The following is a 15384-nucleotide window of genomic DNA, read 5'->3' as shown; positions in this document are numbered from 1 at the left end:
TCACTCATGGCAACGCTGAGGATGGAGGCAGGAAGGGAGAGAAAAGGAGGAGGGGGAGTAGGAAGGAGGAAAAGGAGCACAGGAATTCCATTCACAAGGCTGGGCAACCACTTAAGATCCTCCATCTCTACTCATGATTAGGTATTTTTTTTGGTACTGTTTCAGCACACAAACTTTCATAGATTATTAGGTAGCACTTCACTTCAACGGCACAAATAATACAGCATTAAACTATTACTTATGTATTAATTAAGCACAAACTAAGTCTTAGTTACATACTGATCTCATGTTAATTCATCTTTAATTAATCGTGATGCATGTTTAATCTCAAGCAGTTATATATTTGATTCTATATCTAATTCTGTAACTATTTGTGAACTCCTGAAGGAACAACTAAGGAACTACTGAAGGAACAACTAAGGAACTACTGAAGGAACAACTAAGGAACTACTGAAGGAACAGGTCATGAATAACACAAGTGAAATACTGATCTCATGTTTGTTCATCATTAATGAACTGTGACATCATCTAAAGTAGAAACTATATTTGTTCATGATTTGGTCAAACTTCATTGAATCAAAAAGTTACGACTTTGCATCTCAGTCGTTACTGAGTTATTACTAAGTATTTGTGCCCTATCAAGTAAACTATTACCGATTATTACTGGTTAATTGTTACCATCCTATTCTGCTCTAGGACCAGTAAACAATACAAATAAAACAACTCAAATATACTGATAGGTTTTCATAATCATATTATAATATTCAATTTTGTTATGAATATCGATGCCAGTATTTATTGTGCTGTGTATAACTCAATTTTCAGAGAATAATCTTAATGCTATTTCAAAGTTATTTGCTTTTCAGGGAAGTCACTGAAGAAAAAGATTTAAAGTTAACTTTTTAAAGTATTTTTATCCTTAAACCATTTCTCTTACAACCACTATATGAGAAATAAGCAGCACAAAACTATGCTTTTAGTCCCTGAGTTCCATGATAACATTTCAGCTGAGCCTAAAGATATCTGGGGTGGTGAAAAAGTGAGACCTTCTCCCAGAACCTATGGAGATCTGTTTTACAGACCATACTGAGCTTTCTTTGGGGTGACTTTCTTCCAAGGGAAATCTGAGAAATACAACAGATAAAGCAGAGGGCCTCAGTCCAGACCAGAGCATGTGAGCGGAGCGGAACGTGAGCGAGGAGCGGAAATTCTCACCGCTCCACTCCGCTCACATGCTCTGGTCCAGATACTCCTTTTCAGTGGGTTAGAAGAAGAAGAAAAAAACACGTAAGTGCAACATTCAGCCACCTCTGATGTCCTAAAAAGGTTTAGCTGATAAACGGTCATCAGAACCCACATGCCAGCTGTCCCCTCACACCAGCGTTCTTTGAGTACATACCAAATAAGGCTCAGACTTCCCTGTACTGATTTCTTTTCTTGTCTTACTAGGACAGATTCTCCAGATACACTGGGACCCTGTACTGCATGAGCAGCTGAAAGATGAATGACTAAATGGATTTTATGCTGACGAGTTGAATTTTGGGAAAAGGGATATATTTACGCCAATCGTTGCTCCACATTGGTGAACTGCAAATTTTCTCTCACTTCTTTCAGTCCAGAACAAAGAGGTTTCAACTAAACATTGAGTATCTATATCAACTGTCAAGTGGTCCATCTACTACCAAGATTATATTTTGGTATGATGTCGGACATCCCAGCTCTCCTGGAAGTTCTGAGAGTCTCCCACATGTTAATAGGGGCTCCTTAATGTCCACAAATGATATACAATATCCCAGACAGAGACAGAGCATGTGTGAGAAATAGCAAAGACCCAAGACTTTATCTATAATCTTTGTAGAAGGAAAACAGACATCAGGCAGCTGCTACCAACACGCAGGAGACCCCTGGAACGTCCAGGAGAGCTGGGATGTCTGTAACGTACACTAAGTCACCATAATATAAGACATAACCCAGATGTCTGTGGCTCCCCCTCTGTCCACATACATCATCCTTCTCTGGACTGCAAACTTTCACCCACAGGATGTGGTCTAGAAGCCAGTCGATAGGTTTCTCTTTGTAGAACATTAAGATGAACTCCACAATCAGGTTGAGATCAGGGGACTGGAACATCTTCCCTGTACAGAAAGAGGCATGGATGGGGGAGTGAGTTTGATTGAAAATTACAATTTTCCTGTATGGTTTATGCATAGCATGTCTCTGCACTGAGGTTGTTCAGGGTGCAACAAAAATATACTCTCTGCTTTTGGGACTCCAGATTTCTCACCTTGCCATCACCCAGCTACAGTCCCATGACACATTATCACCACACATTTCACCTCACTAGATAGTGCTCTTGGCTTGCTTTGGGTCATGCTTTGAGCCCTTTTATGAACAGAGAGCACCATCTAGTGGGGGTCAGAAAATACAGCAAATGGTTCATGAAGCTTCATTTGGCCATAAGTAGTGTCAAATAAAACTCAAAGCTATGGAGCCAGTGAGGTTAACAAAATCACTGGGTCATAACACATCTTCTATGGCTGTTCCTGTTCAGTGTGGACAAGAAACTGTAGTGTGGTTGTGAGGTCTGGAGGAATGGAAATGGATTAATAAGAATAGCCCAAGTCAGAATTTCTCTGAATATAATGCATAATATGTACATGCTAATCTATGCAAAGCCCCTCACCAATGAAACCCAGCTGAGAAAACTCTAGAATCATCCATTCCTCAGAAGACAGCTGCAGTGCAAACTTCTTCATGGTATCAAAGTAGTTTGGCTTGGCTATGATGTCATCTTCCAGCTACAATGCATGAGAGGGGAAAGGACTTTCAGACACACTGTCAGTATGATAGAGGCAACCAGTCAAGAGACCTATATGTCACCAAACTAATAGTCATCAACATCACGATAAAATTCAAAAGCATAAAATCTAAAAGCACCTTCAGAACAATTAGTTATCTTAGTACTCAGAGAACCAAGCAAAGGTATCTTATTCAAATATACAGATATTTGCAGCTGAACGTATAGCTCAATATCAGAGGTGAAAACATGCAGCCTATACTGTATATCCCCCTACATACCTGTACATAATAAAGACCTTTGTTCACCGCATACATCATCAGGAAGGCATAGTCCAAATTCTGTTTTGTTCTCCACCTGTTTTGATACATGAAGCTCTGAATTAATGCTACATGGGAAAGTATGAGTGCAGCACGGAGTAAAAGCATAGAGAGTAAAATCTCAGACATAATTTGTAATAAACTACTAACATGTACAATTTCAGGTTACCTTTATTATATTGTGAAACTGCTGCGATTGAGACTCTGCATTGCCAAATGTGAGTGATTAACCATGAAATGGAATGACATCACACATCCAGAATGTTCCCTGTCTTATACCCTTTACTTCCTGCACTAGGCACCTGCAGGTTCCTCATGACCTCATGCTGAATAAGTGCTTTTGAAGATGGATGGATCCATTACAGCATCCAGCACTATCCAAGGGAAATTCATCACTACCAGCAATTTGTGACTACAATGTCTGCCTGTTTGCAAAGTCACAGTCCCAAGTGATGTGCAGCATGAGGCACATCATCAGAGCAAAGTCTATCCTCTTGGTTTCATTGGAGAGCATGCATTCCTTCTCATTTTCATATGAGAAGTCATGAGAGCAAAGTCTATCCTCTTGGTCTCACTGGGGAGCATGCATTCCTCCTCATTTTCATATGAGAAGTCATGAGAGCAAAGTATATCCTCTTGGTTTCACTGGAGAGCATGCATTCCTTCTCATTTTCATATGAGAAGTCATGAGAGCAAATTCTATCCTCTAGGTTTCACTGGAGAGCATGCATTCCTTCTCATTTTCATATGAGAAGTCATGAGAGCAAAGTGTATCCTCTTGGTTTCATTGGAGAGCATGCATTCCTTCTCATTTTCATATGAGAAGTCATGAGAGCAAAGTCTATCCTCTTGGTCTCACTGGGGAGCATGCATTCCTCCTCATTTTCATATGAGAAGTCATGAGAGCAAAGTCTATCCTCTTGGTTTCATTGGAGAGCATGCATTCCTTCTCATTTTCATATGAGAAGTCATGAGAGCAAAGTCTATCCTCTTGGTCTCACTGGGGAGCATGCATTCCTCCTCATTTTCATATGAGAAGTCATGAGAGCAAAGTCTATCCTCTTGGTTTCACTGGAGAGCATGCATTCCTTCTCATTTTCATATGAGACAAGTCCTCAGGGCCAACTTGCAATTTGCAATGAACAAAATAAAAATACAAAAGTAATGGAACACAAATGCACAATTCTCCGAAAGCATCACTGTCACAACTCTCTCTGTTTTGCATTAAATCCAATGAAACAAAAAGGAAATATATGAGATTTTAAAAAATTGCTATGACATGCTTTTATGAAATTAAACATGAATATGGGACAGCAGACTCATACATTGACCTAATCTATACTTTTTCACAGAAAAGGCTGATAAGCACAATTACTGTACAGACCATATAACTATAAAGACCATAAAACTATACAGTATAATGAGCCACATACCCGTACAGGTAACCAAAGCTGCGAGCATTTCTGCTAACATAGTAAGATAATGGGGCAAGAGGCAAGGCCATTACAATGTACAGTGACTGACACGAAGCACCAATGCCTTCGGGTCTCGTTTGAGGGCAGCCTCTAGTGTACCGGAATCTAAACCATGGTTCGTGGCCAGTATTCCACTGGGTCACGGAACACTGGAGGTTTTCCAGTGCGGTTGGTTAAAAGAATATATTTTCTGTTTTTTATGACCCCTCATATTCACACCTTCTATTCACATCTGGGAAGAAAAGGGAAATGATTAAACTTCCATCCATGTTTAATGATTAAAATCATCAAATAATCTGCCGGCATTCCTGTTCCGTGAATTTTTCTTACGCCAGACTGGTCCGCAGACGTGGGTCCCACTCTAGTGCAGCGCCTGCTTCTCTCCCTACATGTAGTTTCTGAATCCGCCCCCTGGAAGCAACCCGGCGGCAGCCGCCAAATTCGAATGATATTACAGTTACTCACTGCGAGAAAAGGGCTGCAAGCACTGCAAGAGCAGCCCGACAGCCACACCCAGTAACAGCCAGGAAGAGCAAACGTTTTACGGTATTTCTCAGTACTTCCAGTGTCATTTACCAGTACAGGTGAGATCTTGTGACTCATATAGCTCACATAATTTTGCAACCTTGAAGTATTTATGAATTATTTTACTACAATTTTAAACAAAGTTGTTCTTTGTTTACTAAGGTCTCATTTAATTGAAATAACTAAGAACCATTTTTCATTGGAGTCTAGAATTTAATTAATGCACCGGCCTACAGTAAAGAGGTCATACAATGTTTTGCATATGCAGCCCAAGTCCTCAAAAGGAGAAATGAAACCTCACCTGACTCTGTCCTTCGAGTCACCAAAGGTCACCCTCAGGTTGTTGAAGTCAGGGTAGTACCTGCGTGGTGGGGAGATGACCTCTAGCAGTCCAGAGCTGAACTCGCTGGAGAAACTGTGGCATGAAAGTCAGGGGATTAGATAAAGTTTGAAATGAATGAGAATGATCTCACAGATAACATTTCAGGAAGTTGCACAACGATTAAATCCTTTCAAATCCACATTTTGTATATTGGTAATGCAAACAGCCTGCTCACACAGATAGTGAATTATGTGGCCGCAACTGAATATGTATAACAAACAGACATGGACAAAAGCCTTTTGTTCGGCTAAGTGTTAGAATGGCTCAGATGTGAGATGTGAGTGATTTTACACTTGGTGTGATTGCTGGGGCCAAACAAGTTGGTTTCAGGAATCTGAGAAACAGCCCCCATTTGAGAATTCAAAAATATTACAATATCTCCAGTTCTGACAGGCCTGACCACACTCAGGTAAGAGGGTTAGGCAGTACGCAACTGCTTCTGCAGTCCCTCGACAACACTCTTCACGTAGTCCGTGTCCGTCTGTGGAGAGAGAAATATCCGTTAAATGTGCAGCCAAGAGAGAAACTCCTGACAGCAGCTCAGTCCACACTTTGTATCCCACCAGAAAGCGGATCCAATGGACGTGCACATTGTAGGGACCTTTTTACAAAAGTTACACTGAGAAGAGAGTCCTCCAGGTCTAAAAAATATTTCAAAACACATCCATTCTAGAAAAGGATTGCACTGTATGGGAGAAAATTATTGTGCCTTATGAATACTGTGGAGAGATTCCTGATCCACATTCATGATTCTTGTCTAGAGTATTAGTGAGTCAGGTAAGTGATGACTTTGTTAGATAGTTAATGAAATGGACCTTGAGAAGGACACACCTCCCCAACGAAAATTACGATGACACAGTCCAGCTTCTCCTCAGGTGACAGCCTGTCGATGAGAGAGCGCAGTGTCTCCACCAGGTAGGACCTGACTTCCCTTTTCACCGTGGGGATCCCCATCACTATGGAGACTGCAGAGGAGAAGCAGGATGAAAACAAGGCCTTGAACATCACTGCAAAATCATACTGCACCCTCTCCGTTTTCAGCCACCGAGTTCCATTCCAATAACCAGGTTGTTAAGCTAAATGGTCACTGAACAGAAACCACGTAGCCCAGGTGCCCGCGAGCGCTTTGGCTGGGTGTTGCTGTTGTATTCAAAGGAAGTTCACGCACATTTACGGCAGTGTTCATAGTCTAACATGCATTGTGGTCAGGAGTTGTCAGAAATATATTGATTGACTACCGTCGTATTTGCGAATGGTCGGTTACAGAGCCAGTCGCTAAACAAGGAGACGGTCTGTACCGTTTATTAAATTTTCTTAGCAAAAAATATGGAAAAGTTTTATGAGACATGGCAACATGGCACAAAACAAATGAATCGACATTTAATATAGTTCCGGTGGTGATATGAAGGAAAACCACCTTGACCCTCCCTACTACCGCTTTACTTTTACACCTTAGAGAATCCTTGCAAAATTATGAATTATATAAAGGACAGTTATTAAAGGATCAAAATATAAAGAGATCAAACAGGGGCAATAAAATACAATGAGCTATTAATAGAACACAGAAATAGTTCATTAATAGATAATACTGCGGAGGACTCCTGTTAATGTGTATCCAGTGTAACAGCGGCCTTCTGTGTACACTGGCAATTTAGCGGTAAGGAATGCGGCCTTGTGACTTGAAAACCCTCAGGTCACATCAGAGTTGAGCAAGTGCCCTTAGTCTGAACTCCTCTTGTATAACACCCTGTATAATAGCTGTACAACTAAGGCAAATCAATTTGGATAAAAGTTTAAATTACCCAGGGAACACCTACTGTAGCCAACTGTTTGATGATTTATTAGATTTCTGGTTTATATATAATAAATTCTTCCATCCATGTTTAACTGTTTATCCAGTACAGAATCATAAGGTTTTATGGTAATAACACATTAAATATTACCCTTTCAACAAGATAACACACTATTAGTTAAAAGTCTGAACACTCTTGCTTTTAATGCATCTGTCTATAACTTGATACCATGATACTCACCCTAACTGTCTCTAACTAGCTCTATTGGGTTTGGCTGGGGGTTTGCAGAGGCCAGGTCACCTGTCACAGCACTCCATCTCTTTCCTTCTGCACATGATAACACTTACTACGTTACCTCAAAGTATGCTTAGGGTCACCATCTTGTTAAAAAACAAATGATTTTCAGTAGGTTTGTACAGACGTTTCACCGGTATGGTATATGATAACAGTTATCATGGGGCAAACCATCACATCTGGTGAATATAAACAGCTCAGCGTGTGCTTCTGTGTGAAGGCTGACCTTGGATTACTGAGGGGGAGGGATCTTTTCCAGCTCCCTGCCTGGGTTTTACACAGGGGGTCGTTTTGTGGGTCTATTACACAGTTAAAGGGTCTATTTATAGGAGTGAGCTGATGTCTCGGTGGAGAGGCCTTCGTGCCATCAGAGTGCTCTTTAACAAAGGCACATGTGCCCATGGCTCAGATCAGACCCTCCTCCACCCTGTTTCCCATGAAAGCTCGCCGTCCCGCGGAACACAAAATGGACTGAAGATAAAAGGAACCGTGGAGAGGTGTACTAATCATCCCTGGGGTGATCATTTTCCTTTTTTATAATGTTTCACAATTGTGGTTTATCAGGCAGTCTAGCCTCAGGAGAGAAGAGGGACAGAAGTCAAAGCAACTCAGTGGCATTAACCATCAAACTACAGAACTGTGCAAAAAACTTAACAAGGCAAAGAACATTTTTAAGACTATTTATCTGGATAGGAAATGTATATTTGCTTGAAAAAAAACACAATTAAACACGTGCAAATCAACAGTAGCACAATAAAATATAAACAAGAATTTCTTCTGTACTCCCAAACGTTACTGATATTTTGTTGGATGGCTGGCTTTGGTTTTTGGCTTTTGTTCAGTGCCGCTTTGGTTCCCAAACCTCTGCTCAGGGGCACCTCAGCCATTCCATGCATCTGGTAAATTTCAATTTCAAATGAATTAATTAACTTAAAAACTCAGTGAGGTACTGATTACCCAAACAAGGTCGGGTAGTATAGTTGAGTCAGATGGGTGTATTGGACAATTGCTGCAAATACTGGGGTGACTGTTGGAGATGTTTGAAATTTGCTAATCTGATACTTTGACAAGAATAATATCATGTTTTTACACCAGTACGAAGAACTTCTTTGACGGTACCGTGGTTCTAAACCCTATTTAGGGGTCTAGAACCCCCAGACATTTATCTCAGCCCCTCTGGAAAATAAGTACTGTGTACCATTTCTGTTCAGCAGCAGGGGGGTGGGGCCGGCATCCCATATTTTTTCAAATCCTTGAATCGCCCCTGTTGGAATACAAGAATTCTGGGGAATATGTTTCATTTATGCCTCATCATTGGCTGAATATTGGATGCTGACTTTTCCGGACATTTCCACAGTGGAAATGCTATGGGCATGAGAGCGCTTTCATTGCACACCTGTCTATTATTTGCTTCAATATCCATGCACTGATTGAGCGTCGCTTTTATTTCCTCTATATGAGGCTGTACTCATCTCAGTCGGCTTTCCCTCGTCAATTAATTTCTTGAAATAGTGGCCTGAAAGATCGATGAACCGAGCACCAGTGAAGTGCTGAGATAGCAGCAGATCTGATTTCCACATCTGAACGCAGCTCTCCCGTGACCCCCCCCCCTGGGGAGGAAGGCAGCCTCTCCGTTTCAGATGATAAGGGTGGGTTTGCATGACAAATATCCAGTACAGGATAATGGACTGGCATCACACTAGCAGCTGTGAGACCTCGGGTGCAGAATGGTTATGTGTGTTTTTGCATCACCTTGAATGTGTAATTAAAGTTTGTCTTTCCAGCCCTCACATCACTGTTTGTTTTTGCTCCTCTGGACGTCACAAGCAGTGAAAGCTCAGCAGCGTCCATTGCAACGTCTGCTCAAGAGTCTGGTGCGGAATGGTAAACAGCACTGGGAAGGGAAAGGCAGACTGGGAGAAATGCCTTCTTAACAGATGACTTCATCTTGTATGGTTACCTCACTGGAAGTCCAGCAATCAGCCAAAATCAGGTAAAGGGAGTAAAAATCAGGACTTCACTTCATAAATTAAAAAAAAATAAAATAAATCGTGAAACAATAGTGTTAACTAGTACCAGGGGCAGACAAGTATGTCAGTGCAAAAGCTTGGACAATGAGACAAAGGAAGTATAGTACAAGAGAAATCAGCTAATCCTTCCTTCTATTCCTCCCTTATTTTGTAACAGAGATGGTCTTTTGTGCTTCTTATCCTTATAGATTTCAGAGGAACATGATCTTTCCAATAAAACCACACCAGGAAAGCCAACCAGATCATCGCACTTCCACAGCGAGGGACCAAACCTGATCCGCTCACTCCCACACTAAAGAGGACAAAAGCCCGTGGACCCCTGCCTCAGATTCCCAAACAATCACTTAGAGCACGAACTGATTATACTGCAGTAAAAAAGGCTGGATATTGCATCTCCTGTTGTGCTGCTTTGACTTTAAATGGCATGTGAACTTAGTTTCGGACTTCAGAAACAAAGGTCCCGTAAGGCAACACCAACGGTGCAGCCAGAGTGGCCGAAAGTAGCAGTTTGGCCTTGTCTGCTATGAGGCCTTTAGCCCAATGGAGAATGGGCCAGACAGGAGTTCTGGAACCAAGAGAGCCTGAAAGTGATAACGCATTCAATATCCAACATCCCCAGTTCAATTGTAATGGAAGTGAGGTCTTGACCAAAAGAACAGCCATGGGTCTTTTGTTCATCTATCTGCTGTGCTCTTGCTTGACTAAATGTGCTTTGGAAAGTTTTCTTTAACACTTTGGTAAACTGATGCAGAAGGTCAAGAATACCTCAATAAATGTTTGTGACAACTGTTCTAAAATACTTTTGTAAGAAGAGATGTGTGGCCGTCCTAGGGTGGGGCGAAAACAGTTAGTCATTCATCAGTGCGTAATTAAAAATAATACGAAACTTCTGCTTTGTCTCTCACACAAGGACACACACCCCAGATTTGTTGATCTTCCTGGCACCTGTTTTGTTTCCCAGAACACATTCGTCCTACTGAACCTAAAAAGGCTATCTTCTATTTTCCTTCTCATCACCACTCCGCTAAACTTGTACCCTATCTTAGTTCCCTATCTGTCCAGCCATTCCCACGTGATGCAGTTGTATTTGATGGCCCAACCAAAAAAAGCCTCACAGCATTCCTTCAGTTTTTGTACTATTCACATCCACACTTGTGCGGTTGTGGTGAGAGACTATCACCATGCCCACCTCCAGTCCGGTCCTGCCCCACTCGCACCATCGGGTAAAGGCTCTCCGGGTTGTTCGAGAGGTGAGGTACGTGGTAGTAGACATTAGGCACCTGGAGCAGCTCCTTGCGGGCCAGAACCTTCAGCAGGTTTTGGGTCTCATCTGAAGGAAGCAAGTGATAATGCGGCAACCTGTTACAATGTAAGCATGATGAAGACGGCAGAACAGCCCACACTGGGCCTGTTTCTGGGTATGAAACCTGGACACAGCATTGAGGCTGAGTAAAACTATGGATTATGGCTTCTGATCACGTGCAGTACCAACGCACCGCTCGGGAACTTCCAGGGATTCAAATCTGTTTAGGTGAATGGACTAGGGAGCATGCTAACATTATTAGCAGATGAGTATATGGTAAGGGAAGAGGAGTCCGAGCTTAAAAGCTCATTTAAGAGCATTTTTTTTATTTATTAGAAGAACAATTGTGAAAAGCACCTCTTGTTACCAACACGACGAAACCTCAAACAAACGTTTGTGGGATTGATACATCTTTGTAAGCCTGCCTTTGTATAAGGTTTCCACAGAGCATTTTACGCTGTAACCAATATAAAGGATACAAAATGAAATAATGTACAGTAACAGACAAAATTCTGGACACACCTACTGAAAATCATTCGTTTTTCAACAAGATAACAACGCTAAGCTCACATCGAGGTTATGCAATAAGTATTATCGTGTGAACAATGCATGAAATGAAGGGCTGTGATAGATGACCTGGTCCCCACAACCCACCAACCTAAACCCTACAGAGCTGCTTTGGGATGAGTTGGATTGAAGAGTAAGAGCAAGGTAGCCATCTTGAGCCTAAAACTTGTGAAACTTTTGAAGGGTGTAAAATTTGAGAGAATGTTGAGTTGTTGAACACATTTCTTGGTCATTCCAATAATTGATATGTATTAATTAATTGCCTCAAGGCCTTTTAACGTAAATAACATACTTATAATAGAGACAAGTTCATTAAAAGCAGGTGTATCCAGATTTTTTGACTGGTACTTCAACTGTAGAGAAATGTATACAAAATGGTGATATATACATAGAGGCAACCTGGGAACCCTGAGAAGCACAAAGGAGAGGAAACAAAGGTTCCTATGAAAAGGACGAGAGGGGGAGACACACCTCTATTAACACCTCCATTTACAGAACTGTCTTGTCCTATAGACATAACAAGCAACTGCTAATGCTAATGGTTATTGTGCAAAATATGAAGGACTGTAGCCATAGCCACCTGAGGTGCTGGTATTAGCTTGCTTGCTGCCCCTGCTGTCTGTGATGGTGTTCCTGAGCTGCTCGAGGATGCTGCTGAGCTCAGAGGAGCGCTGCAATGTCCTGTGCTCTGCCACACGGAGGCGCTCTCTCAAGGCGTGGAACTCCCGCTCGTAAGCCATCAGCTTCTCTGCAAGAGGGGAAGGACATTATCATAACTGCTTCATTACAGTCATGGTACTTATATCAACCGTATGCTTCCTATTGGATGCCATTTCAATCATGTACATATCATTTGCTTTTCTAATGGTCCATTTTTAACATAAGGGTTGCTATCATAGGCATGTCGCTCATGTGAGCACCTCTCTAACTGAATGACACAGCTCCAAAACTCTCACAATACCTTGAATATTTGAATATCATTTATATATATAATATACAGATAATACAAGGAGCCTTTGTGGTTATGTAGTAAGAATTGGCTTGTGAATAAGGTAAGAGATGGAGTGCTGTGACATTATAGATGACAGCTTTAATTAAAGTGATACTGGCAATGTTTGTGAATAGCCAAACTAAAGTCAAAAAGCAAGCTACGCTTAAAAGAAATCTTCAGCTCAAAGCACCCCATTAAAAGTTCACAGAAGTGCACACTCCTAGTGACTTCCATAACTATTCACTCTAATCTGTCACAATGATTCTGTTGCACATACTGTAATCCTCGGTCTGTCACAAGACACACCAGCTGGAACGTGATATGCTTTCTTATTTTAGGTAAATATTTTCAAGTTTTCAGCAAAGTCTGCCCCACTCCACATGTTGCGTTGTTGCAATCAGTAAAGCCACCAGACATAAACATATTTTTTTGGAAATTTCACACCTATTCTCTCAGCTTAGAGGTTATGGTTAAAACCTGAATGGTGGCTAAACTGGTGAGAACTTGGGATCATCCACCTGATAGCATTTAATAAGCTGCTGTCCGAAGGCTGGTGAAACTATGTGGCGGTCCCTTAGTGAAACATGAACCTGTATGGTTTAGGGTACAGCACTGTGTGTTGAAGCACTACACCGCCTACAGTTCCCCCCAACCCCTTTCCTGTGGCTTATTCCCTCCCACATATCAGGCACACAGAAAGGAAGCTCCAAAAACTCTGGTCATCACCAAAGGCTAGGAGACCAAATGCTTTCTGAGTAGGTAGGGGAAGTCCAGAAGAATGTTCGAACAAAATAAAATATCCCCCCCCCCCCCAAGTCTCACCATCAGCTCTGCTCTTAGTCATGCAGTATACAGCTGCTGTATTGTGCGAGAAGCTGCAGAAACGCCCACATGAGCCGCGACAACAGCCTGCACTGTAAATAATTCAGATATTTTGCTCATTTGTAGGTGTATCGTTGAGTTTCTGGAATTCAGGAAGATGACAGTCGTTACTAAAGACAGCCACAATGAAGGTATGCAAGATGCAGCATGTGTCGGGGGCATCGGCGCATTTTACATCGCATCGTCCTTCTACATAGCCATGGAAACCAATGCCAACTCTGCCACATGAAGAGTGGCAGGAAGGACACCCACATAGTGTCAAAATGTTTACCAACACTGTTTATGTTTGTGGTAACCGTACACTGGAACGCCGTGATGGTGGTGTGCATCTCAGTTGCATGGCAATCTTTTGCTATTAATTTTTAAGAACAGAAAAAGGTTGCTATGACATCAGGCTGCATGTTGAGGGAGTATCTACGGTACATGGAAGAGGTCCAGCCAGATAAGGATATCAAGCTGAGCGAGCGATCAGCTAGAGAAAGCCGCAGCAGCAGAGCACAGCAAAAAGAAGGAAACGTAAAGTATTTTAAAGCAGCAAGAGGTATTAATAAACATATCATATTGTCTTCATCCAAAGCAACACTCCCACAAAAAACTGGCAGCACTGTAAACAGACAGCTGGCTTCCCTGTGAATGCCGTGCAAACACCATCTGAGAAGCACTTGAATTTTGCAACTCCACAAGTTTACCTAAGAGATGCTATAATTCACCCTGCATTCATCTTCAGGTTTGTTAATGTATCAGAAATACAAATGGAAGCCACTGGCATCCAGTCCAGGGTGTTTCCCTTTCTCGGGCTTCCTCCTAAAGTCCAAAGACACATGGTTTGAGAAGTGTTTGTTTGTTTTGATTTTGTGAGTGCATCCTGTCTCGGGCGTTGCCTGGCTGGCTCATATTTACTTTGGACCATCTGTGTTCCTGGGTGCTTGTGGTTCTCGTGTTAATGTGTCAATCAACCACATACTTTGATACCAGGCCTGCTGTGATATGGGTGTTATATTAAAGATAAGTATTTTAATAAAACTAACTGCATACTTACAATTAGCAAGGGCACAGACAGGTATATGTTGTTGTTGTTACAAACGTATTTTATTTTACTTGCAGCCATTTGGAAGTCCTTATAATCTCATAGTGTGGAATAGAGCTGAAGCTGCTGGTATTTCCAGACCTCTTGCCAACCTTTATTCGAATCCACTAGCCATGTTTGTTTTCAGTCTGATCAGAGAGGGCAGAAGAGATGTTTATATACAATCAGATATCCTTTCTGACTTCCTGCTTCTCTCCCCCTGGACAATAAACAACTGAGGCTCGCTTGCGTCACAGAACGGACCGTCTGCATTGTTTCGATTTTGAGCGCATCTGTATTTAATGTGAAGCTGCCCTTATCCCTCAAGCCCACCTGTCACCCTCAACCTGAAGCAGCTGGAAGTTGAATGAATGAAGAACAAGAAACCAAATGAAAAGCTATGTACACAATGGACGGTGCTTCGCTATTGTGTTGTTTTCCAAGGAGACTTTCCTCTAATTGTATAGCAGCATAGTAATAGATCACATAGTGACTGGTTACATGCGCTTTCGCACTGCCATCACTTGACTATGATCTAGTGGCACTGAGCAGGAGAACCTCCATCTCAAACAATCCACTTGGAATATCTGATGCTGGAAAATCAGCTGCCAGCCTGCTGAATTCTTACACAGCTATTCCGACAGCCCAGCTGTTCTTTGGTGAAGAAATGTCTGTTGTTCGGCTGTATGAACCGACTTCCATGTCTTTTCAAGTTGATTCTAAAACGTCCTTCAAAAGAGCAAGAATACTAAGTAGAAAATGTGCAATGGCCATATTCTGAGGTTTTCAAGTTTATTAATCGATATATTTCTCTGACATATACTGTATTACTCATCTCCACATCTCAACAAAATTATACCATATAATTTATTGATGTAATTTGTATAAGTTGATGTCAGTTGTATGGTTTCTGGAAAATTCATGTTACTCATGTTTTCAAAATAAACTTGTCACCCCCC

General features: G+C 41.7%; 1 protein-coding gene across 8 annotated transcripts in view; it reads right to left on the bottom strand.

The window, feature by feature from the left end:
- The window catches only part of LOC111843672 (alpha-1,3-mannosyl-glycoprotein 4-beta-N-acetylglucosaminyltransferase A-like), a 123058-nt gene that overhangs the window by 8557 nt on the left and 99117 nt on the right, over nucleotides 1-15384 (bottom strand). For all 8 annotated transcript variants that reach the window (XR_002838227.2, XR_011982853.1, XM_072700201.1 and 5 more), the window contains 8 exons: nucleotides 12067-12234; nucleotides 10806-10946; nucleotides 6331-6464; nucleotides 5934-5980; nucleotides 5419-5532; nucleotides 3079-3154; nucleotides 2684-2798; nucleotides 2005-2135 (listed from right to left, as the gene is read on the bottom strand). Coding sequence is in view for 6 of the 8 variants with exons in the window: in XM_023811433.2 (XP_023667201.1) it covers nucleotides 2005-2135; nucleotides 2684-2798; nucleotides 3079-3154; nucleotides 5419-5532; nucleotides 5934-5980; nucleotides 6331-6464; nucleotides 10806-10946; nucleotides 12067-12234 (926 nt within the window). In the remaining 2 variants the exon portion in view is untranslated. The remainder of the gene's footprint in view (nucleotides 1-2004; nucleotides 2136-2683; nucleotides 2799-3078; nucleotides 3155-5418; nucleotides 5533-5933; nucleotides 5981-6330; nucleotides 6465-10805; nucleotides 10947-12066; nucleotides 12235-15384) is intronic.

This window comes from Paramormyrops kingsleyae, chromosome 16, assembly GCF_048594095.1.
Source record: "Paramormyrops kingsleyae isolate MSU_618 chromosome 16, PKINGS_0.4, whole genome shotgun sequence".
Lineage (NCBI taxonomy): Eukaryota > Metazoa > Chordata > Actinopteri > Osteoglossiformes > Mormyridae > Paramormyrops > Paramormyrops kingsleyae.
The sequence above is the reverse complement of the archived record's forward strand: the minus strand, read 5'-3'. Positions and strand labels throughout refer to the sequence as shown.